The following is a 26,962-nucleotide window of genomic DNA, read 5'->3' as shown; positions in this document are numbered from 1 at the left end:
ATCTGGCCTGGATGCTGGCTCTATGACTACTTCCCAGGGTCAACTGATGTCCCCTCATCGGAGCAGCGTTCTGGGGAGGACCCCACAACTCCTGCAATTCATGAGATTAACACGAATGGACATTTCCAGAATCACAGCCAGATGGTTTGGGAGGATCTACCACCAATCAGGACAGAAGGAAAACCTCCCCAGCCCTTGTGTTCCCTGCCACATGTCACACTTCCGCTGTCATTCAACTTGTGGAAAAACCCCTTCTCCCACCGTGGAAGGAAGCAGGGCTATTGGAGGGGACTCGTCCTGGGGAGCATGTTTCCCTGCTTCAGTCCCAACCTGCTTCTGGCTCAGGAGCCATCCAGAAGACCCCATCATTTTACCCTCAGGAATTTTCTAGAATTCCACTTCCTTGAAAACTTCACAGGGCAGTGAAGGAGAAGGCGAGAGGTAGCAGAATGGCTTAGGGAACTTGGATTCATAGTCCAACTCCACTCCAACCAGTCACACAGTCCAAGCAAGTGGCTTGGCCTTTTCATGCCTCAGTTTTGTCATCTGTAAGATGGGAACAATGGCCTCCTTCCTGCCAGGCTTCTCCTGAGAGTTTGATGAGACATGATTATGGAAACACCTGGCATGATGCCTGCACAGAGTCGAGTCTTAGGGGTGATCAGGAAGGTCTTGTGGATCCACCTGGGTAAGGGACCCCATCTTGTAGGCATAGCTGAGGTGTGAGGTGCTGCCCTGATGGAGAAATTCTCTCACCACCTTCTCCAATCACCAAGCTTCATCTCATCCCAGCCACTCCAAACTCCTTCTGCTACTTTGCAAGCCCCATCAAACTTAGGATTAATTCCAGAGCCCCCATCATGGCCCACCATGTTGTAACACTTGGCATTATACGTTGTAACATTAACATGTAACACTTCCCACCCACTTCACCACACATCTCTCTCCACTTTGCTCTTTGCTACTCATTAAACACACCAATCCCATTCCTACCTCAGGATCTTTTTATAGTTAGTCCCTTCCATCTGGGATGCTCTTTCCCATATCTTTGCATGGCTCCCTTCCTCCCTTCCATCAGGTCTCCAGTCAAACCATGGCATCCTGTAGCGGTCTTCCTGGAATGCCCTAAAGTAGCCCCATTTTATGCCTGGTCAGGACCACATTCCCCAATCCTATTTTTGTCACAGTACCTATCACCATCTGAAAGTATCTTGCTTTTATTTGCTTCCTTAGTTTTTTAATTTTTGAAATTTTATTTACTTATTTTATTTTTGGCTGCTCTTGGTCTTGGTTGCTGCATGGGCTTGCTCTAGTTGTGAAAAGCAGGGCTAGTCTCTAGTTTCAGTGCACAGGCTTCTCAGTCCAGTGGCTTCTCTTGTGGAACACAGGCTCTAGGCATGCTGGCTTCCGTAGTTGTAGCAGGCAGACTCAATTGTTGTGGCACGGCATGTGAGATCTTCCTGGACCAGGGATCCGAACCAGTGTCCCCGGCATTGCAAGGTGGATTCTTAACCACTGAACCACCAGGGAAGCACTTTGCTTCCTTGTAGTCTATCTCTACTACTAGACTGTCAGCTCCATGAAGGCAGAAATGGGTACCTGTCCCGATTGCTTCGTTCTATCAGCACCTTGGACAGCACCAGAAACAAAGATGGTACTCAATACCTACTGGTTGTATAAAAGAGTTATTGGATGCACAAATGAAGGAATGACCAGCCTGCTGCCTGGCCACAGCTCTACTCATCCTCCAGGTCTCAGCTTAGTTCACCTGCAGAAAATTGTCCTGACCCCCCTCTGCTGCTGCTAAGTTGCTTCAGTCGTGTCCGACTCTGTGCGACCCCATAGACGGCAGCCCACCAGTCTCCGCCATCCTTGGGATTCTCCAGGCAAGAACACTGGAGTGGGTTGCCATTTCCTTCTCCAATGCATGAAAGTGAAAAGTGAAAGTGAAGTCGCTCAATCGTGTCCAACCTTCGAGACCCCATGGATTGCAGCCCACCAGGCTCCTCTGTCCAAGGGATTTCCCAGGCAAGAGTACTGGAGTGGGTTGCCATTGCCTTCTCCGACCCCCCTCTAGGCTTGATCAAATGTTCCTTCTCTGTACTCCCTGTTATGGCCCTTATGTGAATGGTAATTTCCTGTGTTTGTTGAGGTCCTCTAATAGAATATGATTCCCTAATGGCACAATTGATACATCCAACAACAATAGAAACAAATAGAATGAAATACCACCGCCCCTGTTCCAGGTAGTTACTACCATTGCTTGAGCACCTCCTTCATGCCAACCACTGTTCCATGTGCTTTTCATATGTTATTTGAATGAGATGATATATGTAAAATGCTTTTCAGATCTCTTGGCTTTTAATAATAGGTCACTTAATAGTTTCTGCCACTAGTATTAATAGTAGTAGAAACAGTAGCTAAATATATATTGAATGGTTATTATAGGCTAGACCGTCATTGCCTTATGTAATTATCACAACGACTCAACAAGTTAAAGACTATTATTATCCTATTTTACAAATGAGAAATTTTTAAACTCAGAAGAAGTCACTTACCCCAGGTTACCCACGTGGTGAGTAGAGGAACTGAGGTTTGAAGCAAGATTCATTTAATTCCAAAGCTTGTGAGCCCTCTTCTCTACCATGCTACCCCACCCCTTGCTTCTGGAAATCTTAGATATTTTATAAAGTATAAAGAGAGACAGAAGAGAAAATAAAGAAGCCTGGAGCACAGAGCTCTCATCAGGCAGCTTTGAAATCAGGCAGTCTTATTAAGAAAACACAAATTCAGACTGTCCTTGATTAACTTATTCAGAGTTCGGCAAGGAAACACAACATATTAGATTAACGCTAATAAAAATGAGACGCTTCCTTGACCTGATGCTAAACACATTTGGTTATCTAAAGTTGGCAAGGGCTCTGCTTGATGCAACGATGCAAGACTTAAGCTGTAAAGGACTCGGAGCCCATCATGGGACAGGAAGGGAGGGTGGAGCTGCTCCCAGGCTGGGCTGGGGTTGGGCAGGAAGTCTGACTTCCCGGGTGGAGCTGGCACCTGCAACGTGCCAGTCACCTTGCTAGGCTTTCGAGATCCTGTGCTCTGAGCAGCCACATGAGGGTTCAAATTCCAGTTCTGTGGTAGCTTGTGAAGCTCTTTGGGCAGGTCACCTCAGTTTCCTTTGGGAGGTAAAAGGTACTTAACATCAGGTGTCTGTTGTGATGATTATATAAGATAAATCGATGGCATGCTCTCTAAATGCCAGGCACTGTTCTAAACACTTTGAAGCTGGTACATCCCATAGTCTTCTTGGCAGCCCAGTTAAGTAGACACTGTCATTAACTCCCCCTTCCAGGGAGGAAATGGAGGCACAGAGAGGTTAGGTAACTTGCCCGAGGTTAACCAGCAGGAGGAGAGGATAAATCAATATTTGAACCCGGGAGGTTTGGATCTTACACTTGAACCCTAAGCACTACATCGTCTCAGTTCTCAGTGCACGGACAGTGTTCAGCACAGACCCTGGACCCCAGTAAGCACTTAGTGCGTGCTGGCTATTATTATTAATATTGTAATCCTGTAGGAGAGAACAGAGGTGATGTGACTTGCCTTAGGTGACCCCGTTGCCGGGAGCACAGCCAGGAGCTGACTCCAGTTTGATTTCAAAATCTGTGCTGTTTCTGTTTCCCCCACCCCAGATTACAGAGGGTGTTGGGCTGGGCTTGAAAAAGGACACAGGAGATTTAGTCAGCATTTTTGGAAGCAACCGCTTCCCACCTCCTCCAGCAGAAGATGCAATCTATGCAGGTTATGGAGGGTCAGCTCTGGGTCAGACTGTGTGCTCATACTCAGCCTTATGTCTGTAGGAAGTATTAAACTCTTTTCCATAGGTGAAGAAACAGAGGCTCAGAGGGGTTAAAGGACTTGTCCCATGTCGCACAGGTGCCAAGTGGCAGAGCAGACTCCAACCCGACTCTTGTTTACATCCAAAGCTCTTCTTTTAAAAAAAAAATTTTTTTTTGTTTGTTCTTGGTTGTGCAGGGTCTTTGTTGCTGCATGTGCTTTGCTCTAGTTGCAGCTAGCGGGAGCTACTCTCTAGTAAGGGTGCCCGGGCTTCTCGCTGCAGAGCATGGCCTCTAGGACGAGCAGGCTTAGCTGCTCTGAAGCGTGTGGGGTCTTCCCAGATCAGGGATCAGACCATGTCTCCTGCATTGGCAGGTGGATTCTTTACCACTGAGCCACAAGTTCAGTTCAGTCGCTCAGTTGTATTCGACTTTTTGTGATCCCATGGACTGCAGTACACCAGGCCTCCCTGTCTATCACCAACTCCTGGAGTTTACTCAAACTCAGGTCCATAGAGTCGATGATGCCATCCAACCACCTCATCCTCTGTCATCCCCTTCTCCTCATGCCTTCAATCTTTCCCACCATCAAGATCTTTTCAAATGAGTCAGCTCTTCACATCAGATGGCCAAAGTACTGGAGTTTCAGCTTCAGCATCAGCCCTTCCAATGAATATTCAGGACTGATTTCCTTTAGGATGGACTGGTTGGATCTCCTTGCAGTCCAAGGGACTCTCAAGAGTCTTCTCCAACACCACAGTTCAAAAGCATCAATTTTTCAGTTCTCAGCTTTCCATAGTCCAACTCTCACATCCATACATGACCACTGGGAAGACCATAGCCTTGACCAGATGGACCTTTGTTGACAAAGTAATGTCTCTGCTTTTTAATATGCTGTCTAGGTTGGTCATAGCTTTTCTTCCAAGGAGCAAACATCTTTTCATTTCATGGCTGCAGTCACCATCTGCAGTGATTTTGGAGCCCCCCAAAATAAAGTATCTCACTGTTTCCATTGTTCCCCATCTATTTGCCATGAAGTGATGGGACCAGATGCCATGATCTTAGTTTTCTGAATATTGAGCTTTAAGCCAACTTTTCCCTCTCCTCTTTCACTTTCATCAAGAGGCTCTTTAGTTCTTCTTTGCTTTCTGCCATAAGTGTGGTATCATCTACATATCTGAAGTTATTGGTATTTCTCCCGGCAATCTTGATTCCAGCTTGTGCTTCATCCAGCCTGGCATTTCACATGATGTACTCTGCATAGAAGTTAAATAAACACAGTGACAATGTACAGCCTTGACATACTCCTTTCCCGATTTGCAACCAGTCTGTTGTTCCATGTCCGGTTCTAACTGTTACTTAAAAAAGATCCAGAGCCACCAGGGAAGCCCCCAAAGCTCTTATTCTTAACCACTGAGCTATATTGTTCATTGTTCAGTCACTCAGTCATGTCCGACTCTTAATAGAATCCCAACTCCATTCATTCATTCATTCATTCTGTATTTATTGCATGTCTGTTTGCCTTGCCTGTGCTGGGAGATGGAGACACAAGAATGATTCAAGCACACTTTTTCTTTTTTTGGTCTGAGGAATAGTCATACCCTCCAGGAGAAAGAAAGACAAGTAAAAAGATGAATTATATTTTAGAATATAACTTTTTTCTTGATTATCAAAGTCACATATGCTTATTGTAGAAAAATTAGAATACACAGCAAAAAGAGATAAAAGTTAAAATAGCCCAGAGGCCCACCATCCAACAACAGTCATGATCAACCCTGTTGAGGTATCACCTTTTTGGTCTTGTTTCCTCCCTTGTGGGTTTATTTCTAAAGAATTGTTGTTCGGTCACTAAGTCATGCCTGACTCTTTGCAATCTTATGGACTGCAGGCTCGAGGCTCCCCTGTCCGTCACCATCTCACAGAGTTGAGTCGGTGATTTCCAAACAATGGAACACTGTATATATATATATATATATATATATATATATATATATATATATAGCATCATGTCATGCTTTCCCCCACTATGGCACTTTTTCATTTTGTTAAAAATTCTTCCACAGTGGGCCTAAATTCTTCATACTCTGAAAAAATAGTGCCCAGTACTTGGAAAATTGTTTAGAAAGTGCTAAGGTGGGGTAAACCAGGGGACTCTGGGATCCCAAGGGAGGGATCCGGTTGGGTCATGGGGCTGTATCATGCCTTCCTGAGGGGAGGAGATAGTTGAGCTGAGCCTGTTAGGATCCTTGTGCCCTGACCAAAGTGAAAGATGCGTCCCTTCTACCCCTAGGGAACCTAGATATGAGCAGGAATTCCAGGAATGCAATTTCCTGCACAAGGAAGCCCAGATAGCCCTGGAGTGATCCTCCTGAGGGACAACTTTCCAAGACAGTGAAGAGTCCCCAGCAGGAAAGTAACTGTTTCTCTTTTCCACAAAGAGATCAACCTTCTGGTCAATTTTTTTTTCTTACAGTCAATTTTAAAAATACCCCTGTAGGGACTTCCCTGGTGGTCCAGTGGCTAAAACTCCATGCTCCCAATGATCGGCGAGGTCCGATCCCTGGTGGGAGAACTAGATCCCGCTGCAACTAAGAGTTAACCTGCCTCAGCTTAAAGATGGGCTTCCCTGGTGGCTCAGTGGTAAAGAATCTGCCTGCCAATGCAGAAGACGCGGGGTCAATCCCTGGTCTGGGAAGACCCCACATGCCATGGAGTAACTAAGCCCATGTGCCACAGCTACTGAGCCTGTGCTCTACAGCCTGGGAGCCACAACTACAGAGCCCACATGCCGTGACGACTGAAGCCCAAGCACCCTGGAGACCATGTGTGACAACAAGAGAAGCTACCACGATGCGAAGCCGGAGTACCGCAACCAGAAAGAAAGCCTGCACAACAGCAAAGACCAAGCACAGCCAAAAATAAAATAAATAAATAAATTTCTTTCCAAAAGAAGAAAAAGGTCTTGTGTGCTGCAACTAAAGACCCAGAGCAGCCAAATAAATAAATAGTTTTTAAAAATATCCCCATATTGGTGTTCAAGGGCTGCTATAGCAAAGTACCATGAACTGGGTGGCTTGAAACAACAGAGATGTATTACCTTGCAGTTCAGGAGACTAAAAGTCCAACATCAAGACGGGCTCTCAAAGCCCCTGAGAGGGAATCTCTTGCAAGCCTTTTCCCCAGCTTCTGGCATCAGTGGGAACTCTTGGCCTTCCTTGCAGCTGTAAAACACCAGTTGTTGCCTCTGTTTTCACATGGTCTTCTCCTTGTGTCTCTGGGACTTCAGAGAGCTGCTTGCTGCTTTCTTATAAGGACACCAGTCATGTTGGATGGGGACCCACCTACTCCAGTATCACCTCATAATTAATTACATCAGAAGTGACCCTATTTCCAAAGAAGGTCACATTCTGAGGTACTGGGCTTAGGACTTCAACTGATCTTTTTTTTATGAGGGGCACAGTTCAACCCAAAATACCTTTATGTTGGTTTTCTTTTTTTTAAATTTTCATTTCATTTCTTTGGCTGTGTCCGGTCTTGGCTGTGGCACGTGGGATCTTCATTACATCATGTGGGATCTTTGGTCACGGCGCACTGACTCTCTAGCTGTGGCATGGGCTCAGTGGTCGCAGCAAGCAGGTACTTGGTTGCCCCAAGGCACGTGGGATCTTATTTCCCCAACCAGAGATTGAACTTGCATCCCCTGCACTGCAAGGAGAATTCTTAACCCCTGGACCACCAGGGAAATCCTACACGCTTATGTTTTATTTCCACTTTTTAGGCAGGACCTTGAGTACTACAGCCAGCCTGCTTGCAATGGCAGGATTAGAACCCAGATCTGGTAGACTCTGAAACTGGTCCTTGAGGACACTGTAATACCTCCTGTCTGCAAATCTGCTCACAAACAATAAATAAGAGGCGTACAAATTAGCACATGTTTAGCTATCCTCTTAACAAATTACCTTTATTGAAGAGAACAACGTTGCTTGAAAAGGAAGATTAATTGAAGCAAAAGAGGGGGGAAAAAGGACAGGAGAGGGGGAAAAAAGGACAGGAAAGGGGGAAAAATAGTCAGGAAAGCTCTTTTCCAGATGCTTGTGTTCTCCTGGGCTCACCCCTCACTGGTTTCCGCGCTTGAGATAAATAGCAAGGCTGGGATGGGACTTTGCCATTTCAGCGATATTCGGATGGCTGCTCCGACGAGCTGATAGATTGTATGAACTCAGCCATTAATTCACCCTCGAGTGGCCTGTGAATTTTGTCCCTGTTTTACATACCCGACCTCCCCCTCATCTCCGGGAGATTCTGCCACTGCAGCAGAACTTGAGGAAAATCGGAAGTGGGTTGGATGGTAGCCCACCCCCTCCCACCCCGTCACCCCACCATGAGCTTATCTCTAACTGGGCGATAGAGCTCCGGCGACAGGGTTGCCGGTCGTGTTGGCCACAGCCTGCACTGAGGGTCAGGAGGGAAAGAGTCACCAGCCCTTCCTTGCCCGGGGCAAGGAGGAAACAGATTCAGTATCCGTTTCCTGACCCAAAGAGCTCAGCCCATCCGTCAGGTCACAGTATATAGCATGCCCAGGCTTCTCCAGAGCAGCCGTGAAGGGGACCGCAAGTCCCTTTTTCCCTCCTGTGGACAGAGGAAGAAGAGGAGGTTCATCTGTTCCCACATCAAGTCTTTGAGCGGCTGTTGTGTGGGTCATCTCAGCCTGTTGCCTGGTCTGGTGGGAGGGTTAGGGAAGGGATGGTACAGCATTTAAAAGCCCAGGCTTTGGGGCAGATGGACCTATGGTCAAGTATTAACTCCTCTTCCAAAAGACCCTCCGTCTCCCATCATTCCTCCAGGAAGGTCTCTCTGGCGGGATGGAGAAGCCTTTCTCCCAAGCCGAGACTAAGTGTGGTACACAAGAAAGGGCAGCCTAAATAGGGACATAGTCTGGGCTCCCCCAGCTGGGTGGACTCGAGCAACTTAGCTCGGCAGTCAGCATATTAGTCAGTGCTCCTGTGATGGCAGGTGACAAAAAACCCACCTTCAATCAGCTTCAGCCAAAGAAGAAAATGTAGTGTGTCTTGTCCCCAAACTACCGAAGAGCCTAGGTTGTCAAATGAATGAATTGTGCCATTCTCTTCCTAACTCTCATCTCTGCTTGCTTCTGACTTAGCTTGGTTCTCCTGCACAGACTGACTTTGTGCCAGGGATCTTGGCTGTTGGTAATTCTGGGCTTAGAAAATACCAGTGTCACAACTCAAGGGAGACAGGCTTCTTTCTCCCAGCTTTAATCTAAAAGAATCCAAAAGGTAGGTCCTGTGTCCTTCCCTGGAGCCATCAATCACTGGCTGGTGGCAGGTGAATATGATCGGCTCTTCCAAGGTCAGCGTCTCCCCAAGATGAGAGCAGGTAGGGGCTCCCCAGGTGGCACTAGTGGTACAAATCCGCCTGCCAGGGACGGAGGCGCAGGTTCCATCCCTGGCTCGGGAAGGTCCCCTGGACAAGGCAATGGCGACCCACTCCAGTAGTCTTGCCTGGAAAATCCCATGGACAGAGGAGCCTGGCAGGCGGGCTACAGTCCATGGGGGTTGCAAAGAGTGGGACATGAGTGAGCATGCACACGTGTGTGCAACAGAAGAACACAAGGACAGGGTGCTTTGAAGGCACAAAGAGTACCAGGACAGCCCACCCATTCACCCGTGTGTACATATGCTCACACACCTATTAATTTGATTATAAAACTCTCATCTAACACAATCCAAAATCCCACCTATAGTCAAATGCACCCACCCTCACCCTCTGGCGAGACCACCCATGGTCATAGTACTTCCAGCTCCAAGCCCAGCATTTCTGGGTTGTGAGCACTCATCTCCCTCAGGACTCAGTGTGGCACCTTATGATCCTGAGGCCTGTGGATCAAATGGAAGTGAAGCCTCCTCAAATGTACAATGGCTGGAGGACAGATCTGGGCTTAAATTTGAAGCGAGATGCTTCCAAGCCATAGGCACACAGACAGATTGCATCATTTCGAATTCTACTTAGAAACAAGTAAGATGGAGTAACATGAGTGGGGACCAGCCAGAAAGCATATACGTATGCCAGATACAAAGATTCACTTCTAAGACAGGGAGATGGGACAGTCATTAGGATCAGTCTCTTCATCTATAAGATGGATTAATAAGAAGGGTGTGAGGACCAAATCTTTCTAAATGAGGAATGGCACATAGTAGACAGCACATAGTAGGTACTCGATGCATATTCTCCCTCTCACACACACACAGCTTTTGACCTGATGACAATGACCTCATTCTGGCAAAATAAACAATGGCTCCCTCCCTTTCCCTTTCCCTTCCTCTCCTTCCTCCTTTTTCTTTCTCCTCCTGCCCATCCTTGGACACTCTGTCCTCTAGTGAACTATTGAACTAAGGTTACTTGCCAACCATGGCCCATGGAAGTTCTCTCTCCCAGCCCAGATGCAAACTTCACACACACACACACACACACACACACACACACACACACCCCTCCCCGGGCCATGCTTCCCTCTGTGACACAGGAGAGTCATCCATTGTTGAACAAGCACAGGGACAAGATGTCGGCTTTTCCAGAGCTGTCACCGTCTGACGTCCCTGCTCCAGGGAGGCAATGTTTCTTTTAAAGATGGACTGTTTTTAGTTGACCAAATCACCTCTGTCTTATGAAAGAAATTCAAGGTGATCAGGGTTGAGACACATCTCCAGCGAGGCTGACAAATTCTGCACCTCCTAGGGCGGCGTTGAGGGGACACAATTTCTCCTTAACGAGCCTGTATCCTCTGCTAGACCCTGTTCTCCATCACGAGTTGGGGCAGGGGAGTGGCGAGGAGCCCACAGTTTAAATAGACAGCAGCCTAGGCCTGAACGAGATCAAGTGGCATGTAGCATTTTCCTCAATCATTCTCCAGGAGGGCCATTTAATTCCAAGGGCTGGCTGGGTCCTCAGGCTCACCTCCAGTGACTCCCAAATGCAAGAGCACTGGGTTGGGGTCCGATAGACCTAAATTTAAATCTTTATTCTACCGTCAGTTAGTTTCAGGTCTGGGACAGCTCACTTCACCTTTCTGGGCCTCTGTTCAATCATCTAAGAACAGAGTCTAAGCATGCCAGGAGCCACTGCACCTGGGTCATTGCAAAGGTCCCCGGATCCAAAGAGAAACCAGAGGGGCTTTCCTGGTGGTCCAGTGGCTAAGACTTCGCCTTCCAGCGCAGGGGACGCAGGTTTGATCCCCAGTCGGGGACAGGAGCTCTAAGATCCCACATGCCTTCCGGTGAGAAACCAAAACATAAAACAGAAACAATATTGTCACACATTCAATAAAGACTTTAAAATGGTCCACAGCAGGAAAAAAAAAGTCTTTAAAAAAAGAAAAAGCAGAGAGAAACAAGGAGGGCAGTAGTTCAGAACATGGGCTCTGCAGCCAGGTTGCCTGGGTCCAAACCCAGCCCCATGGGTATAAGCTGTGTTTCCTTGGGCTGCTGACTTAGCCTCTCGGGGCCTCAGTTTCCTCTTCTACATTGATGGGGAATATTAATAATTCCCTCACAGGCTCATTCTAAGGATCCACAGAGACAGTATGAGTAAAGCACTTAGCAAAGTGCATGTCCAAATTAATAATGATTGTAAGAACCCACGGGAAAAGCCTTGATAGACTGTAAAGTACCGTCTTCGTGTACTATTTACCATGACGTGTAAGAACACACGTACTAATCTAAGAAAACTAAGTGAATGGTGTATCATTGGATGGTTGTTTAACATAATTCAAGATTTTCCTCTGAGGGACTCCCAGGGTGGTCCAGAGTTTAAGACTTTCCTCTTGCAGTGCAGTGGGTGTGAGTTCGGTCCCTGGTTGAGAAGCTAAGATCCCACCTGCCTCACGGCCAAAAACCCAAAACAGAAAGCAGAAGCCATATTGTAGCAAATTCAATAAAGACTTTATAAAAATGATCCACATCAAACAGAATCTTTAAAAAAAATTTTTCCTTCTGGATGAAAGCCTTTACCTTGGCTCACAAGGTGGGAAAAGTGGGAAGAACTTCAAACAGCGCCGTGAATGGCTGGTTTCTTATGCCACTCACCTTAACGACGTGCCTATTATATGCAAGACCCTGTGGAGGACATGTTTATGCAGATAAGTCCATTTTAACCTCACTGGCCCGATATTTTCATCCCCACAGTGAAGGAAACTGGGCCTCAGAGAGATTAAGCGGCCCAAATGCTCTGGAATGTCCCCAAAGTGAGACAGTGATTTGGATATTGAGGTGTCCAAGTCCAGTGTTCCTTCCAAGAAAAAAAATAACCTTAAGTCATCTTGTAGAAATGACGGCAGGCTGTCAACGGATCAAGCTCTTCAGAGCTGTCTTAATAAGAGTCCCGTGTGCTTGGCACTTAGGGAATGAGGCTAGCTCGGGTTGCTGGGTGCCCAGTTGCCATCAGTAGAGCCCAGGGGTGTGCCCTTAACCCTGGCTATGCAAGGTCCCTTCCTCCCCTCTGTTGGCCTCCAAGGCCCACAGCCTTACCCACGGGACTCCACTGCCCCCGTAGACCAAGCTCTGCCAGTGCACACGAGTTTCAGGCTCTCTTGTTTCCACTTTACTGCTCAGAGGAAGGAACTGGTACCAAGAGGTCAACAAAGCCACATAGCCAGAGGCATACTCATCACTTCTGAAACGCTTTCAGCTTTGTCTCCTTCCCCCACCACCCCAGATCTTACTTTTCTCATCTTCCCAAAGCTAAGTACATTGGCTGCTACCTGGATGACACCCAGAGCCGGGCCCTTCGAGGCGTGTCCTTTTTCGACTACAAAAAGATGACCGTCTTCCGTTGCCAGGACAACTGTGCAGAACGGTAGGGTCCCAGGCTCCCTGCATTCAGACCTCTTCTTTTGCAGCTTCCTACCTGTGGTGGTCTTTCTTTTTTTCCGTGGGAGGGCATATGAAGGATGCATATGAAGGACTTTAAGGGAAGGGTGAGGCAACGGTGTGTGTGTGTGTGGGCATGCGTGTGCACATTCTCTTGCCTGAAAAATCCCATGGACGGAGGAGCCTGTCTCATGGATGCTGGAGATCAAGAGTAGGGAGTTGGTCTGTAGGAATCTGTGTGCAGTTATGTGAGGCTGTGCCTAGGTGTGAGTTTACAGTGTACACTCTGCAGAGTGATATGTTTGTGAGCTTAATGCCAACATCGAATTGCCTTTAAATAATAGTGGCTGTGAGTGCTGGAGTCTCTGTGGATATGCTGGCAAGGGTCCAGAATTGTGGGGAAAGCACGAGTGTTTACGTGCTGGCGAGTGTGAGTCTGTGGGCGTGAGGCTTGTGAGATGCCTGTGGGAAAGCTGAGGTGGGAGCCTGCAATCAGGGATATTTCGTGGTTCCCCAGTCAAGAGACTGTTCGTTCCTGCCCCAGGGAGAAACGCTCACCTGTCCAGGCAATGTTTTCCAATCTAAGGAGAAAACAATGTTCTCGATGAGAACAGGCCCTACGGGGAGGGAGCTGACGTTTAGAGAGTAGACAGACCCCAGGGGACGGCGAGGGGGGACCCTGGGGCCAGGCCTGGGAACAGCCCTGCTGTCCGGGAGGCACCGAGCAGTGAGCAGACCTGCCCTCCCCCATGCCCTGGGACCCTGGCCCGTGGCGGTTTGCAGGAGGCCTCTAACATGCTGACCTTCAGACTCGAGCCTGATGCCTCTGGAGGTCACAAGCTCTGGAAGAGCTTGGCTGCATGGCTGGAGAGGAAATGGGCAAGTGGGTGGCCAAGGGACCCTTCCCTCTCTCCCTGATTGGGAAACACTGTCTGCTTTATAATCAGCTTCCAGAACAGTCCACCATCAAAATCCTGAACACAGGACCACCTTCAGCTTAGGAGAGACTCCCAGCTCTCTAGGATATTGATTGATTAATTTATTTATTGGACTGTGGGGAGACAGAGGTAAATGGCAGGGCATGGCCTCAGAGGGGTCTTGTGGGGGCTGAAGAATTAGTATTTGCCAAGCAAATGTTTGAGAACAACGCCTGGCAGACAGCACGTGTAAGCTCTTGCTGTTCTGCGGCCCAAGCCTGCTCATGCTTCTGTCCCCCGACTAGCTGGGGAGCTCCTTGGAGGCAGGGCCTTGGCTGACTCACCTCTGGCTCTATCTGGAAGCACGTGTGGGCTGCCAACAAGCGTGTGAGGAACCAAACTGAACTACGCAAGTTGATCTGACTCATGTTCTGAAGCTCAGTCTTGGCTGTCGCCTCCTGAGAAGTCTCTCCTGGCACCCCAGGCATGTTGGGCCCCTCCTGCATTTCCACCATCGGCGATATATTCCATCTCACCCTCATCTCACTGTGCAGCCCTTTTCTAGTTATGTGCTTGTCTCTGCATCCAAGCTGTGAGCTCCAGGACGCGCGTGTCAGCATCAGCCGGGACGTGAAAGTCGCTGTCGTGTCCGACTTTTGCAACCCCATGGACTATACAGTTCATGGGATTCTCCAGGTCAGAATACTGGAGTGGGTAGCCTTTCCTTTGTCCAGGGGATCTTCCAAACCCAGGGATTGAACCCAGATCTCTGGCATTGCAGGCAGGTTCTTTAACAGCTGAGCCACAAGGGAAGCCCAAGAATACTGGAGTGGGTAGCCTATCCCTTCTCCAGCAGATCTTCCGGACCCTTGAATCGAACTGGGTCTCTTGCATTGCAGGCAGATTCTTTACCAACTGAGCTATCAGGGAAGCTCACCTGAGATCTTTCAAAACAAACTGCTGGGCCCCACCCCATCCCCAATTTTCGATTTGCTGGGTTTGAGGTGGAGTCCAAGAATTTGCATTTTTAACAAGTTCCCAGATGATACTGGATGCTGCTGGTCCCGGGACCATGGTTGGAGCCCCGCTGCTCTGACTTTCACATCCAGCTGGGAAACCTTCAAAGCTCCTGCTGTCCAGTAGTGGTCCTTCCATCAGTGTGTCCAGTTATACGTGATGGGCCCAGGGACACCTGAGAACCAAGGCTTCGGAGAGACAGAGAGGTGGAAGAAGGAGGCTGACCCAGCCCCAGGATGCCCAGATAGTTTAAGATGCTCCTGCTGCATCTGCAATTTGTTTTGGGGGCTCCAAAGTCACTGCAGATGGTGACTACAGCCATGAAATTAAGATGCTTGCTTCTTGGAAGAAAAGCTATGACCAACCTAGATAGCATATTCAAAAGCAAAGACATTACTTTGCCAACAAAGGTCCATCTAGTCAAAGCTGTGGTTTTTCCAGTAGTCATCTACGGATGTGAGAGTTGGACTATGGAAAGCTGAGAACCGAAGAGTTGATGCTTTTAAACTGGTGCTGGAGAAGACTCTTGAGAGTCCCTTGGACTGCAAGGAGATCCAACCAGTCCATCCTAAAGATCAGTCCTGAATATTCATTGGAAGGACTGATGTTGAAGCTGAAACTCCAATACTTTGGCCACCTGATGGGAAGAACTGACTCATAGGAAAAGACCCTGATGGTGGGAAAGATTGAAAGCATGAGGAGAAGGGGATGACAGAGGATGAGATGGTTGGATGGCATCACTGACTTGATGGACATGAATTTGAGCAAGCTCCAGGAGTTGGTGAAGGACAGGGAAGCCTGGCGTGTTGCAGTCCATGGGATTGCAAAGAGTCAGACACGACTAAGTGACTGAACTGAACTGAACTGCATTTGCAAGGAGATCAAACCAGTCAGTCCTAAAGGAAATCAACCCTGAGTATTCATTGGGACGACTAATGCTGAAGCTGAAGCTCCAATAGTTTGGCCACCTGATGTGAAGAGCTGACTCAATGGACATGAGTTTGAGCAAACTCCAGGAGACAGTGAAGGACAGGGAAGCCTGGCGTGCTACAGTCCATGGGGTTGCAGAGTTAGACACAACTGAGCAACTGAACAACAATTGCATCTGCCTAGGTGACCCTGTGGTTGCATGCCACCCTGAGTAGTTGAGATGTTCAGAGACATGAGTCTGGGTGGGTCTGTGTCTCCAGCTAGCCCCCGGAAGGCATGAGCTGACACCTCCTGTAAGTCCAGTCTTGCAGGACCAGTAATTTGCAGGCTGCCCCCCGCCCCCAGGAACCTTTCTCAATTCTGGAACATCCTCAGAGAATGCAGTGGGCAAGAGGGCTGAGCAGAGGTTGTCCTACTCCCCTCCCTGCCACTACTTCATACCCATCCCTGGAGCCAGAACAAGCAATTCCCTTCTCATCTGTTTACAGACGGATCCTTACCAAGAGTCCTTTTTAGGAAATGATTCCATAGCTGTGAAAAAAAAAAGGAAAATGTTGCAGTGCCTGGATTTCTTTTTTGTTTTAAGGAAAGGAGTTTTTTTACTTGGCTGGATATGTGACCTTGGTTTTCCAGAGAGATGTGAGAGTCCCCTGCCCCCTCTCCTGGGCCCGACTTCTCTCAGGGGACATAGAGGTATCACCCCTGGGTGGTGTTTCCCGGAACAAAGGGGTTAGACTCTGCACCCATGCTTGGCTCCTGGCTGTGGACAGGGAGACCGGAGAGTAGGGAGGGCAGAGGGACCACAGGACCGACCCATGCTTGGCTCCTGGCTGTGGACAGGGAGACCGGAGAGTAGGGAGGGCAGAGGGACCACAGGACCGGAAGGGTGTGGTGTGTGTCGGGGGTGCTGAAGGTGTATGTGGGGGGGTGCGACTGTGACGTGCTGTGTCTGTGTGGCGAGGTGTAGAGGGGGTGTGAGGCCTCAGGCAGGGAGGGAAGCCAGTGGTCTCCCTGGGGTCTCGTCCCCTCCTTGAGTCTCCCTGCCTGCCCCGCCCCAACCCAGGACCTCGCTGTAATCCTCCTTGGCTTCTTCCCCATTGCACCTGCAAGACTTTCAGACTCCTCAGCCTCCAAGACTTTCTCAGGGTCTCCTAATTCTCGATCTTGATGTCCCTTGGAGCACCCCTGTCCCCTAGATCTCCTTAGGTCTCCCTGACCCCCACAGCCTTCCTTGTTTTCCCCCTCCTGCTTCCAGGAAAATAAGGAGAGCCCCCCACCCCAGTCTCCTCCTTTTCCCGGGGTCTCCCCATCTCCTGAAGCCTCTTGTCTACCCGCTGTCCACTGTGGATGGGTCTCCTGTCCCCTGACGTCCCCTCTTTCCTCCCCCAGGGGGTCTCTCTGTCATCCCACCTTCAGCATCTGTAGCCCCATCTCCCCCAGGACCTCTGAGTCCCCAGAGCTGACCCATCCCCTGGGACCTCCTCCCTGGCCACGACTCCCTGCCCTCCCCGGGGGTCTCCATGGGGGCAGGCACCCTGGCCTGACAGCAGCCTCCCCCAGGGGTTACCTGTACGCTGGGCTGGAGTTCGGCGCCGAGTGCTACTGCGGCCACAAGATCCAGGCGGCAAACGTGAGCGAGGCGGAGTGTGACATGGACTGCAAGGGCGAGCGGGGCAGCGTGTGCGGCGGAGCCAACCGCCTGTCCGTCTACCGGCTGCAGCTGGCCCAAGAGTCAGCCCGCAGGTGTACGTGAGTCAGCCCCTCCCCTCGCCGCCCCTCGCCCACCCGCGCCCCCCACCCCTCCTGAGCCCTCGGGCGCCCCCCGCCACCAGACACCACCACCCTGCCCCAGCCTCGCCTCCAGCCAAACCCCTCTTCCCCCTCCACAGACACCGAAAGCCTGACTTGGCCTGTCCTTCCTGACTGGCTGAGAGCAGGTTGTCCCTAACGATGGTGATGATGATACTGACAACAGCAAACGCTCCATCGTTTCCGAAGTGCCTTCTTTGCAAGAGCACACGTGGTCCTCATGATGGCCCTCCAAACTGCAGTTATTCACCCACTTTACAGATGAGGAGACTGAGGCTCGCTGTCACACAAGCAGCAGAGGATTTAAACCAACTCCAGAGCTTCTCTCTTAATTTTTCTCTTTTGGCCGTGCCATGTAGCACGTGGGATTTTCGTTCCCTGACGGGGGATTGAACCCAGGCCGCCTGTACTGAAGCATGGAGTTAACCACTGGACCGCCAGGGAAGTCCCATAGCTTATGCCTTTAATGCTCCCATAGAGACGATTTCCAGATGGCGCTAGTGGTAAAGAACCGGCCTGCCAATGCAGGAAATGTAAGAGGCAAGGGTTCGATCCCTGGGTTGGGAAGATGCCCTGGAGGAGGGCATGGCAACCCACTCCAGTGTTCTTGCCTGGAGAATCCCGTGGACCGAGACGCCCGGCAGGCTACAGTCCACAGGGTCGAGAAGAGTTGGACACAACCGAAGTGATTTAGCACTCATGCATGCAGAGGCAATTTATCCCTCACTTGCCAATGTTTTGGTCTTATGAGAAAAACTCTCCAGTTTTCAGACTGAGGGAGGGAAGGGTGTGGTTAGGCGAGGACAGGAGCCACCCCTCCTCTGTGGATATTGTCGCATTGTTCCTTCTCTGGCTGTTTAGTAGCAGTTAATGTTTGTTTCTCAAGCATCTGCTGTGCACCGGGCACTGTACTAAGCCCATTGCAAGCCTGATTTTGTTTCCCTTCCTTACAGACTTTTCAGGCAGTTGCCATGGTTAATCATCTCCATTTTACAGTGAGGAAACCAAGGCTTAATGAATTTAAGTAAGCCTGCCCAAGGTCACACAGCCTTGTGACCTCAGAGCTGACGTTCAGACCGACAAGCAGAGCTAATGGCCTTGACAAAAGACAGAGGGCTGAGGTTTGTCCTGGGTACTCTTCTGATGCGGTCCTGAGGTGGAAACAGGAATCCAGAACTACAAATCTCGAATTTGAACATGCTGGGGAATCCCAGGGAGATCTTGTTAAAATGCAGACTCTGATTCAGCTTTCCAAGGAGGTCCTAGGTGATGCTAGGCTGCTGGTCCATGGACCACACCTTGAATAATAAGGCCTTAGACCTCAGTGGAGCTGACAAGATCCGCCCAGAATGTAGGCCTTCCCACTCAGGTGGACTTGGCAGAACCCTAATGCCCGTGTGCATGCAGCGAAAGGCCTCTTCCATGTGAATATCATCATTGATAAAAATTCATTGCTGGTTTCCTTGATAATGTGTTGTTTTCCAAGCCCTATGATTTTGAAGCTCTGCTCACGCTTTGCTCTGCAGCAGGGTCAAGCGTGCCGCCAATTTGCAAAACAGCTGATTTCTAGAAAAGGAGGTACCGTCTCCCTGTCCATTGTGGCCTCAGTTCCCCCAGGTCTGAGGGCCCGGCTGGCAGAGGACACAGCGGGTATGTGAAATCCGGGCTGGAAAATGTCCGCGCAGCGAGTTTCTGGTTTGGCCATTACAGTAGTGCGGTTTTGATTTGATGGCAGAGTCATCGTCCCCAGTACTGATCTCTTTACTTTTATCTGTTTATTTTCGGCTGTGCTGAGTCTCCCTTGCCACATGCGGGTTTTCTTTACTTGTGGTGAGCGGCGGCTGCTTTTTGTCGCAATGCATGGATTTCTCATTGCCGTGGCCACTCTGGTTCGGAGCATGGACTCTAGGTAGTTGTGGCTCGTAGGCTCCAGAACGAGGGCTCAGGAGTTGTGACACACGGGCTTAGTTGCTCTGTGGCATGTGGCCAAGGATCGAACCTGTGTCCTCTACATTGGCAGGCAGATTCTTTACCACTGGATCGCCAGGGAGGCCCACTACTGATCCTCTTTATGCCAGTATTCACATTATTTGGATGTCAACTTTGACCATAAGAAGAGATGACCTTAGAGTTATGTGTATTTAGAGGGAAAGCTGCAGCCACTAGAACAATCTGGTGAATGATGCTGAGCTAGATAACAAGAATTGGGCGGTGTATGTCATCAGCCGCTCTCAGCCAGACCTCCTTTTGCTTAATGTTCAGAGTGGCTGGGTAATATGAACATTCTCCTGTCTGTCTTCTCTCTGTCTCTCTGTCTCTGTTTCTGTCTCCTGCTCTCCTCCCCACCACACACACACATCCTCAGATACACACACTATTAAGATCACCAGGTATAATAACAGTCTCATGCTATAGCCTACCAGGTTCCTCTGTCCATGAAATTCTCCAGGCAAGAATACTGGAGTGGGTTTCCATTTCCTCCTCCAGGGGATCTTCCCAACCCATGGATCAAACCCGGGTCTCCTGCATTGGCAGGCAGATTCTCTAACCACTGAGCCACTTAAGAAGCCCAAGCAATATAGTCTCATGGACCATCAAAGATTTTTTTTTTCAATTACCTGAAATGTAAAAGCCTCAACACACATAAACCATGAGATCCTCTTACAGTCAGATGTGTTTTGCCCTGGTAGCAGTGAGGGGGTGGGCTGATTGGGTGGTTGCTGGTAAGAGACCCCTGAGGCTGCTGGGAATGCTGCTGTGCCCCTCAGCTCACCCACCTCTGCAGTGGTATTCTGTTCCATCTGAGAAAGGAACGTTCCATCCATACATTCAATATGGGGAACCCATTCACTTCTACCAAGAGAGGAGACCCGGAGTCTAAGCCCACCCCAGTTGTTCTGAATTGTCACTGTGCAAGGTTGGAAGCTTGGGCACCTCCAGCAGGAGACTACAGAAAGGAATCTAAGCCTTGCTAACCTCAAGGCTACTGTGGCTGAGATGAGAATGGAAGTGGTCTGGATAAGGAGACAGATGGTTGGTCAAGTTGGAACTCCTCGTGGGCTCCCAGTTGGCAACATGGTATTGGGAGAGAGCATGAGGACTGTTCATTGAACCAAAACACTTGGTAAGCTCCCGTGGCTTAGGCTTGGAGAGGAGAATGGGTAATAAAAAAATAAAGCATAGTCCCTGCTCTCAAGGAGGTCACCGTCTAGTGGACAGGCAGACCCAAGACCAGTCGGGTCTGTTCAAGTGGGCAAGGGGGTGGTGACGTACATATAGGAGCCAAGAAAGCAACATTTGAGCCAAATCTCATTCTAAGATTTCCAGGTGAAAGGAAGAGTCACATATCCAGCTGAGAGCAAAAATCCAGGATCAGCAAAGGTTACGTTTGGTGACCTATTAGAAGCACCTTCCTTGCTTGTGTTCTATTTTGCAGCTTTAGAAACTGAGGCCGAAAAAGCACAAGTGGCCAGACTGAACAGCCCCGGGGACGGCTCTACAGAAGAAGGCTGACTGCTTAGGGCCTTGAAAGACACACAGGATTTTGCCTGGTGTGAAGAGGAGGATATTCAGACTCGAGACACATTGCCAGAGGGCAGGGGACAAATCAGGGCAGAAGGAGCAGAGTGTGCCAACGCCAAGAGTTACTTTTAGTGGGCAATGGGCAGGCCTGACGTTCTCAGGGCCACAGAGCTTGTCAGGGACTGAACTTAGGCTGGGACCCAGTTCTCTGACTCCCGCTATGGGTTCTAATGCGATATAGCGCTGCAAACACCCTGGCCTTGTGTTGAGTTCCGGACCCCATGCCTCTCCCTTGGAAATGCTGCTTGGTCTGACCTACCTCCTTTCTTCCCTGACCCCTGATCTCTCCTTCTGCCCTGTCCTGTCTCTACACAACACAGACTAGCCGGAGTCTTTGCTATGGCTCAGTGACATGCTTGGTTTCCCATTCCTGAGATCTGATTTATACACAAATAAGTTAGAAAGGGAGGTCTTCCACCACATGACACTGGCATGTATTCCTTTAGGCAGGGCAATGAGCAAGTGCTCCAGGAAACAGGGGTGGTAGAAACCAGGTTCCATTTGTAGAGTCATTAGTTTGTATTAACACTGTGCCCTAATTGTGTTTCCCAGGGCAGTGGCACAGAACTCTTAATGATTGTGAAGATCCAAAGGAGGCTTACTGTCTCTTAAGCACCCCTCTGGTGGGGTGTTGGCCTTGCATGGGGTGTCAGCCTTGTGTGGGGAGGCAGCCTCGTGTGGCGAGCCGGCCTCTGTGTCTCTGAGGTGATGGAATGCTCCTACAGTAGTGAGAGCATTAAAAGACTGGCAGAGCAAATGTCTGCAGGAACCCTGCTATTCTCCCTTGACACAGACTCTCGGGCACAGGGACTCTTTGCCCTTGTTACAAAAGGACCGAGAAATGGACTTCCTTCTTGGTTGGATTACATTTTTCACAGCGGTTTGCTAAATGTGTCAGCAAGTGCGGCTTCTCCTCCCAGGGGCAGAGACCTGCTGGTGATTTGAGAATATTATGGCTTTATAGGATGTAGCAAGAAATTCCATTTGCCTGAAAGATTCTTGCAAGATTTCCTTTGCAAGGTTCACTAGAATTACACGGAATACATAAATATGTTGTGCCCATGGGTGGCTGTCCATGGTGCTGACCATCCTTCAGTGCTGCCTAAAACCCCCATGGGCTTTATGGGGGCTCAGTGGTAAAGAATCCACCTGCCAATGCAGGTTTGATCCCTGGGGAGGGAAGATTCCCTGGAGAAGGAAATGGCAACCCTCTTGAGCATACTTGCCTGAGGAATCTCATGAACAGAGGAGATCTCATGAACAGAGGCTACAGTCCATGGGGTCACAAGAGATTCAGACACAATTTACTGACTAAACAACAAAACCCCCATGACTGCAGACCAGCCTCTCCCAGGACTCAGCCCTTTTCTCTCTCTTTTTTCTTTGATGAAAGTATTATGAAGCTTACACTGTGTGTGCATGCTAAGTTGCTTCAATCACGTCCGACTCTTTGCGACTCCATGGACTGTGGCCTGCCAGGCCCCTCTGTCCATGGAATTCTCCAGGCAAGAATACTGAAATGGGTTGCCGTGCCCTCCTCCCGACCCAGGGATCGAACCCGCATCTCCTGCGGCTCCTGCATTGCAGGCGGATTCTTTACCACTGAGCCACGAGGAAAGCTCTATGAAGCTTATGTTATCACTGAAAAAATAGATCTTGACTTATGGTTTACAACTTACATAGTGTAATTTATATACTGTTCTTGTTGTGTACTGCTCTTAGTTCTAGCAATTTTTTGTCTCTTGAAGGTTAGAAGGGAAACTTGGCGCAATGCTTGTCCTTTATGCTCACTATACTCTTTTTAACCACCTCACCATCTAGCCTCAGATGACCATGGAAAGTCACACTGGGTGGAGGGAGGGACCATGTCTAGCTCCTTCTTTGCCAGGCCTGGAGGCCTTTCCTTCCCCTTGATATATATGCCTGGGGTCCCTGAATTTTATAATTCAGACGGATCTCCATGAGTTCTGCTGTGTACGGTCGAGGCATAATAGCCAGAGAATTGTTCTTCTGTATCGTGGTGGGGGGAAAGAGTTTACACTTCTCCCTAAACCAAACTCCAGGGAGGCTATGGGAGCAACGGATACAGGGTATTTTGCATTTCTCTATTTGGCTGTGCCAGGCCTTAGTTGCAGCATAAGGGATCTAGTTCCCCGTCCAGGGATTGAACCCGGGCCCCCTGCATTGGGAGCATGGAGTCTTAGCCCCTGGACCACCAGGGAAGACTCTGGATGTAGGTTTCAGGATCAGGCACACATTGTTTCTATCCCAGCTCTTTGACTGACTTGCTGTTTTGACTTTGACCATGCCATTCATTCTCTCTGAGCCCCAAGTGCCTCATCTGTAACATGGGGACAGTTCCAACCCTGAAAGATTGCTCTGACGGCCATGTGAGATAAAATCCAGAAAGCACAGTGCCTGTTTGGAGTAATGGTAATGCATCTTCCTTCCTAAAATGAAAACTCCTCAATTCACTCCGAGCAGCACCCAGCTCAAGTTATTTGAATTTCCAACAGCTCACAGGAGCCTTTGGTGATGCCTAAAAATAGCTGGTTTTGAATTCTCCTCGGACAGTTAGGCTCTTTGTGTAATTCAATCTCCCTCTGATTATAGGTAGCCATTAACAGCTCCCAGCTCACTGCCTTTCCTCCTCACCGGCATCTTTAATGCAGTAGAGCTTGGCCTAATTACCCTGGGGGGTGGTGGCCTCTTTCAAACCAAGGAGAACTCTTCCTCGCCTGCCTTTAAGCTGATGCCTGGTGGCATTTCCCTCATCTTTGTGAAGCCCCAGAACAAAGAGACGATGGACTTCAGAGGGACTTGCGCTGCCCCCAGTCAAGAGAGCTGATGAACAGTTGCTCTGCTCGCCTCTTGCTAGTAAAAAAACCCCAAGCTGCTGAGGTCATGCACCATCCCAGCTGGCCTGGCAATGAAGAGCTGACATTATCAGAATGTGGGGCACAGGCTTCTGTGATCCTTGGACCCCTCCTGTGGAGCCTGAGAGGGTTTCTGGGAAATTCAGGTGGCTGACACAGGGTCTCTGGAGCCCAACCAGGTTGGAATTTGATAGGCCTCCTGCAGAATAGCAGAGAGGTGGGAACCTAGGATGTGACGTCAAATAAGACTGGAGCCAGATCCCACCTCTGTGCCCCACTAGCTGTGTGAGCTGTAATACCGATCAAATCTTGTTATGTCTCAGGATCTCCCCCTGCAAAACAGGATAATAGCATCATCTACTGCTTAGGTTGTTTTGAAGATTAACTGAGGTAACATGTGTAACATTGGGGCTTCCCTGGTGGCTCAGATGGTAAAGAATCTGCCTGCAATGCAGGAGACCTCGGTTCAATCCCTGCATCAGGAAGATTCCCTGGAGAAGAGAATAACTACCCACTCCAGTATTCTTGCCTGGAGAATCTCACAGACAGAGGAGCCTATCCATGGGGTTGCAAACAGTCGGACATGACTGAGCGATAAACACACACACACACGTGTAACATACTTGGCATCAACGACATAGAGTTAACGGCTGTTATTATTTTCCTTTGTTGCTCTCCTTCAGCAAGGGTTGCTCATTAGGAAGACATTACTCAGGGTTACTGCTACTGTCCAGGGCACAACTCCAGGGGGCGCCATTCTCACAGACTGCAAGCTGTGAAGAGCAGCAGCTCTGAACTTCATGCAGGATTCCCCTTGGGAATTAAGAATGCACAAAGAATCCATGTTGGATTCCCCCAGAGACAAGGCTGTGAGCTTTGGTTTACTTGAACGATGACCCCACGATGGACCTCCAGGGGAGTGAAGACATGAGACCAGGGAAGGGAAGGAGTCAACACAGACCTTTTACAAAGCAGGTCGCTACTGAGGAAGCTTAATCCCGTTGGAAAGGCAGTAGAGAGGGTTCTTAATCTCGCAAGGAGATCAATTCCCTGGAAGCTTAGTGTCCATCCTTCACACACCCAGGGTGTTTACAGGATGTCACTGGCAGCCTGTACTGGGATGGTGAGTGCCAGGAGTGTATTAATGGGGCACTGATAGTGTCTCCTACGTAGGGTCTGGCCACCCTTTAATCATGATCGAGTGGTGGAGAAGGAGCAGGAAGAGACATTGACTAAATCCTGGTAGGTCTTGGGCCCTATAGATGCCACTGTATCAACTTCCACCCCAACTGTGCAGGGTAGAGATGATGGTCCTTGAGTACAGACGAGGAAACCGAGGCTCAGGCCAAGGACACACAACTGTGGAAGGTGCTGACCCAGGTCCATCTGAATTTAAAACCAGTACCCTTTCTGCTGGGCATGAGAGACCTTTTGCAAACAGGAAGGCATCCACCTAGTGCTGTGGAAGTCCAAAATTCTTTGTATCACTAGAGAGTGTTAGGAAACTTAAGGGATCCAGGCTGGCCACTTCTCTTGTGTTTTCAGATGTAAGAGACAAGACAGCCTCGCGCCAGCAGTAGGGAGAACCGGTGACCCGTTCTGAACGTGTTAGTTGCTCAGTCGTGTCTGACTCGTTGCAACCCAATGGACTGTAGCCTGCCAGGCTCCTTTATCCATGGATTCTCCAGGCAAGAATACAGGAGTGGGTAGCCATTCCCTTTCCCAGGGGATCTTCCCAACCCAGGATCAAACATGGGTCTCCTACATTCTAAGCCGATTCTTTACCATTTGATCCACCAGGGAAGCCCTGACACATTATACAGATGGAAGAAATGAGGCTAGAAGGATGATTCAGCGTCTTGGCCACCTTGCATATTCTTAGTGTTCTGATCACCAAACCATAATGGAGAGCAACCTGCAGAGAGAGGTGCCCTCCAAAGTGTTCCCCAGACCCCTGGGACTCCAGCCTTCCCACAGAGCATCACAAGGTTCTCTGTGAATCCACATGGTTTCCCTTTAAAAGCAGAATGTGCAGGACTGTAGAAACACCCCACATCTGGCAGGTTAACTGCTCCTAGAACTAACCTCCCAAACCTGTGCGCCTCCCCACCCCCACCCCAGTGGATACCCTGACCAAAGAGAGACCCGCAACAGCAGCTTCTGATCCCTCTCTGGCCCTTTAAGGCCTAGGAAAACCTCACTTTACTTGGTATTCAGGGCATTCAGTTCAGCTCTGCTTTCTAAGCTGGGAGGTTCAGGGACTCATTAACAGATGCTTAAATGTCAAAGGGAGACCCGTCTGAGCTGTGCTGGGCTTACAGAGTCTTCCCAGCTTGCAGTCTGGCCTCCCAGCATCCAGGAAGGCAGGAAAAGACCACCTGGGAGATGCTAGGGTAGGAATTCTACTTCCTCTAAGGAGCCAGATTCATAGACTTTTGCCTGCCCCTTCCCTGAGGTCTCAGATGGTAAAAAATCTGCCTGCAATGCAGGAGACCTGAGTTTGATCCCTGGATCGGATCGGGAAGATCCCCCAGAGAAGGGAATGGCTACCTACTCCAGTATTCTTGCCTGGAGAATCCCATGGACAGAGGAGCCTGATGGGCTACAGTCCATGGGGTCAAAAAGAGTCAGACACAACTGAGCAACTAACACTTTTACTTTTCACAAAGAGAATCAAACTCCAATGTCAAGAGACCCCAGAGTGACAGCCTTGGTTTTGTGAATGGTTAGTGGTCAAAGGGGAGTGAATACACGTCATAGTGTTTTGGAAATGCTCAAACAGGGTCTGAGGCTGGTTTCTTAGAGAGGGGTAGCCCAGAGTGTAGGGACTCAGAGCTCAGATGTTCCCAGGCTGGAATTCAGATACGTATCAGCTGTGTGGTCTTAGGGAATCACTTCCCCCCTGAGTCTGTTTCCCCTTCTGTTTGATGGGGAGAGTGAGACCTGCTTTGTCATTAGGAGTATAAACTGTATCAAGTGTTTACACAGTGCCCAGCACATGAAGAGTATTTGATAAGACCATCAAAAGTGGAAAGATCTCAGACTTAGATGCCAGTCTTAGCTCTGCATCATAATCTGGGTGACTTGTATCAATTGATTTCAGTCCT

General features: G+C 49.3%; 1 protein-coding gene across 6 annotated transcripts in view; it reads left to right on the top strand.

Moving 5' to 3' along the window:
- Positions 1 to 26,962, top strand: part of WSCD2 (WSC domain containing 2) — a 133,404-nt gene that overhangs the window by 80,675 nt on the left and 25,767 nt on the right. For 5 of the 6 annotated variants that reach the window (XM_024977796.2, XM_059876409.1, XM_002694610.7 and 2 more), the window contains 2 exons: positions 12,596 to 12,710; positions 17,149 to 17,333. The exons of the other annotated variant lie outside the window; for it this stretch is intronic. In XM_024977796.2, coding sequence (XP_024833564.1) covers positions 12,596 to 12,710; positions 17,149 to 17,333 — 300 coding nt within the window. The remainder of the gene's footprint in view (positions 1 to 12,595; positions 12,711 to 17,148; positions 17,334 to 26,962) is intronic. 6 annotated transcript variants of the gene reach the window in all.

The sequence above is a fragment of the Bos taurus genome, chromosome 17 (genome assembly GCF_002263795.3).
Source record: "Bos taurus isolate L1 Dominette 01449 registration number 42190680 breed Hereford chromosome 17, ARS-UCD2.0, whole genome shotgun sequence".
Taxonomy (NCBI): domain Eukaryota; kingdom Metazoa; phylum Chordata; class Mammalia; order Artiodactyla; family Bovidae; genus Bos; species Bos taurus.
Note: the sequence above shows the minus strand (reverse complement) of the source record. Positions and strands in the feature narration are given on the sequence as shown.